The 3,436-nt window shown below is 44.6% G+C and overlaps 1 protein-coding gene across 1 annotated transcript; it reads right to left on the bottom strand.

Annotated features, from left to right (window-relative positions):
* Window positions 1-229: 229 nt before the first annotated feature.
* chac1 (ChaC, cation transport regulator homolog 1 (E. coli)) lies at window positions 230-1,644 on the bottom strand. The gene is made up of 3 exons (XM_058056127.2): window positions 993-1,644; window positions 879-914; window positions 230-796 (listed from the first exon to the last, which is right to left on the bottom strand). Exons 1-3 carry the CDS (start codon window positions 1,161-1,163, stop codon window positions 413-415), a joined length of 591 nt encoding a protein of 196 aa, XP_057912110.1. The 5' UTR covers window positions 1,164-1,644; the 3' UTR covers window positions 230-412.
* Between the last annotated feature and the right edge of the window lie 1,792 nt (window positions 1,645-3,436).

The following is a 3,436-nucleotide window of genomic DNA, read 5'->3' on the forward strand; positions in this document are numbered from 1 at the left end:
GCTGGTGATTTTTTGCTTCATAAGGACTATGTTTACCAGTGGCTTGCATACACCACCTTTATACGTGTTCTTGTTGTGCAACAGTCTGTGACACACCGTATGGCCCATTAAAGCCTTCTGAAAAAAGGGGTCCAAGCTCCTATGGCAGACCATTTAACACTTTGCTAGGTGCTAAATGATACTTTTTACTGTATAGCCCAGCCCCCCAGCAAACTTGACAAGACTTCAATGTATTTGTTCCATGTTTTATTATGACATCTTTTCACATTGTTACAGCTTTTGCTACACAACCGTCAATGCAGTGTGAATGGACGTCAACATTTAAGTGTGCATATTAGCATTACAGTGCATTCACTTATTACACGTCAACTGATGACAAGCCTCATATGAGGTTTTGTTTTTTTGCTTTGTTTTACTGCGCCGCCAACATGTACGCCACCATGGACAGGGCCGCTGCTTCCACAGAAAACAGGTGGTGGTCCTCCACCTGAGGGCAGCTGCTCCTCATGAACGCAGCCAACCGGAGCAGGTACTCCAGGTTGTGGCCCGTCTTGCCCTGGCACACGGCGATGCGGGCGCCGATCTCCTCGGGCGAGGCGGGCCCCAGGTACATGGGGTTGTCGGCAGTGGCGATGTACAGCAGCGCCGGCACAGATGGCTGCTCGTGCCCCTCGGGGTGGAACTCCACCATTTGGGTGACGTAGCCGCCGCACTTGCCCTCACGGACATCCAGGTACTTCAGGGCCTCCTCCACTTGAGTGCCCGTCACCTCAAACGCCACGCCCCACGTGCTCGCCTGTGTTTGGATAAGAAGATAACATTGTTACACACGTCAATCAAGCAGGATGTGGTGAGCAAACCGGAAGTGGACTACTTACGTCATCCTCTGGGATCAACGTCACCACTCGTGCGGGCTGGGGGGGAGGAGAGAAAGGGTCACGTGATTAGACGTCGTCTCAGATGCTGGCAAGAAGCCACAAAATCAAACTCACCAACTCGTCGTTGCCTCGGTGGAAGTTGTCGCCATGCCAGAAACGTCTCTTGTAACCTCGAATGTAGCCCAATTTGCTCCTCTTGTACTTGAAGTCGGGCTTCCACACCAGAGAGCCGTAGCCGAAGATCCACAGGCTGCTCTTGGCGACCAGGATGTCTTGAGGCTTCATTTTGTGTATCAAACGCGACGTTTGTTTAGTAAAAAACAAGATGATGATGTATCTATAGATTGATTCCGCCAAGTCGTCGCCTCAGGCCAACTAGCTGGCTAACGTTAGCTTCCTCCGGTCCAACAGCAGCGGTACCGGTTGGCTCGATGGTATACCGCGGACGGTACTTGAGCCCAACTGCTTGGCAGTTGCGACGATGGGGGTGAGAGGTGGGTTTTGCCGATGCATTGCCATTGCATTACAGTTGCCGCATTATGCCCTTCAAAAATCCATGGTAGCCGCTTGGGGCCTAACGACGTGTCAAAATGAGGGGAAAAGACGAACCCGTTTCGGCCAGCAGTTCCGCCGGCCGTGTTCAAGAGCAGTAAGACGACGGGTAATTAAAGACTAGATACTAGATACTAAAGAAACACTGGCTTGAAATGCTGACTGCTGCTGTGCTCTTCTTGTCGTCTTCGAATCTCGACGAAAATCTGAGCTCAGCCTCGCTGTTTTATATACTTCAGAAAGTGCGGCTCCCGACCGGCTTCGACCAATAGAAGTAAGGATTTTCGTAGCCGCCTTCCCCTTGTGGCCAATGAGATGCCTTTGCGCTGAAATAGGCGGCATCCTTCCACAACCTCGTCACTCTATTGGCTGAAACTTGTCGCGGAACAGTCGTTTTATTCTCCTGCTTCACTGGTCTACGGGGTGTCACTCACAGCAGCTGTGAGTGCTATTGGTTACCAGCGTTGTCAATCCGATTCTCTTAAAGTCGTCTGGCTGATGCAACCCTTTCTCAGGATTTCAGCCGTCCTGATAAGCAACACCCCAAGACGTTGCATCAGACTGCAACCAGCACAGTCCTAAAATGTGCTGTGATTTTGGTTTTCATAAAAGCTCGAATCTAATGTTCTAATTTTTAATCTAAAATATAATTTAACAAGATAATAAAAACAATTACAGCAAGCATTTGAAGTAATATGCAGTCAAAATATGAACATAAAAATGTATGATAATGAGAAAAGGTTGGAATTTATGAAAATACTATTATGTGGAAAAATTATTTAATTTTCATAGAATACTAAAAGACTTAAAAGATCAAAGCAATAACAACAAATGGAAAAATGAGCAGTCACTTGACAAGAATAAAGTGAAAATATTGAGAGATTTAAAAAAAATCTAACCCATCCATCAATTTTCTATGCCGCTTATCGTCACCAGGGTTGTGGGTAAAAATCTAATCTAATGAGAAAAGGTTTGAATTTCTGAGAATAACATTGTAATATTATGAGGACATTTTAGTCATATAAAGTTGAAATATTAAAGAAAAAAGGCATTACTGGAAACGGTTTGGACCCTCCTGATTGGAACATGAGTTGGCTTTAAGTACTGTAGGCACTTGGGCCACGCGGCCACGGGTTCACATTTCATGTTTGTTTCCAAACTCCAGTGCACTTTATCGCTGCTCTTGTTTGATAAACACAAAGCAGACCAAATGGTTGCTTTGCTACCTTCCTGCTACAGGCGTTTGGTGTGATCATAAACATTAAACATGTTTAAATGCCGCATTTCAGGTGTTGTTTGCAGCTGGGTTTTGTCCAAAGAACACACTGCAACCAACTTGCCTTTCTAAAAGTTTCAGTTCTTAAAGTCTGTCCTACCCAAAAAAACAAGATGCCACCTAAACACAAGCGAAGGTTGCGGTTGTCTTATGATGAGGAACATTCTTTGGTACGTCAACAGCAGACAGAAGAGCCTCCAGGCTGGAACACAGCAATGTACTGTAAAACATCCGATGCTTTGCTCCTTCTCACGTCACTAAAGATGTCAAACAAGCGCCACTCATTTTAATTCCAGCATCTAAACATGACATTTTGTTGAATTAACTATATCATACAGTATATTCTACATTATTATTTTATCAAATATTTAGTTGAATTTCTCACTCTAAATTGAGCCATAGTGGCCTCTCTTAAAGCAAATTTATATGAAAGTGAATGTCAAAAATGTTAACATTATTGGTGGCCCAAGACTTTTGCACCACTGTCATTCAATTGCATCGGTGTACCTAATGCTGTGTGTGTAAAAGAACATCCAGAGTACTCGATACAGTACAGTACTTTCTGTCTGTGCTTATTACTGACACCTAGTGATAATCCACAAAACCCCCATGCAATGCAGCATTTACTGGAAACCAAGGGCCATCAAGGGCCATCAAGGGCCACATAGTGAAAAATGAAAGGATCCAACTTTGATGTTTTGTAAAACAAAGCATGTAGATATATTTTAAG

This window comes from Doryrhamphus excisus, linkage group LG19 (genome assembly GCF_037039965.1).
Source record: "Doryrhamphus excisus strain RoL-2023G ecotype Guam linkage group LG19, RoL_Dexc_Guam_v1.1, whole genome shotgun sequence".
Taxonomy (NCBI): domain Eukaryota; kingdom Metazoa; phylum Chordata; class Actinopteri; order Syngnathiformes; family Syngnathidae; genus Doryrhamphus; species Doryrhamphus excisus.

What these genes read in the sequence shown, in the direction of transcription:
- chac1 (XM_058056127.2), bottom strand. Translation starts at nt 1,163, where the DNA reads ATGAAGCCTCAAGACATCCTGGTCGCCAAGAGCAGCCTGTGGATCTTC. An exon ending in ACCGAGGCAACGACGAGTTG is followed by an intron (nt 915 to 992) that starts GTGAGTTTGATT and finishes CCTCCCCCCCAG; the next exon opens with CCCGCACGAGTGGTGACGTT. An exon ending in CGTTGATCCCAGAGGATGAC is followed by an intron (nt 797 to 878) that starts GTAAGTAGTCCA and finishes ATCCAAACACAG; the next exon opens with GCGAGCACGTGGGGCGTGGC.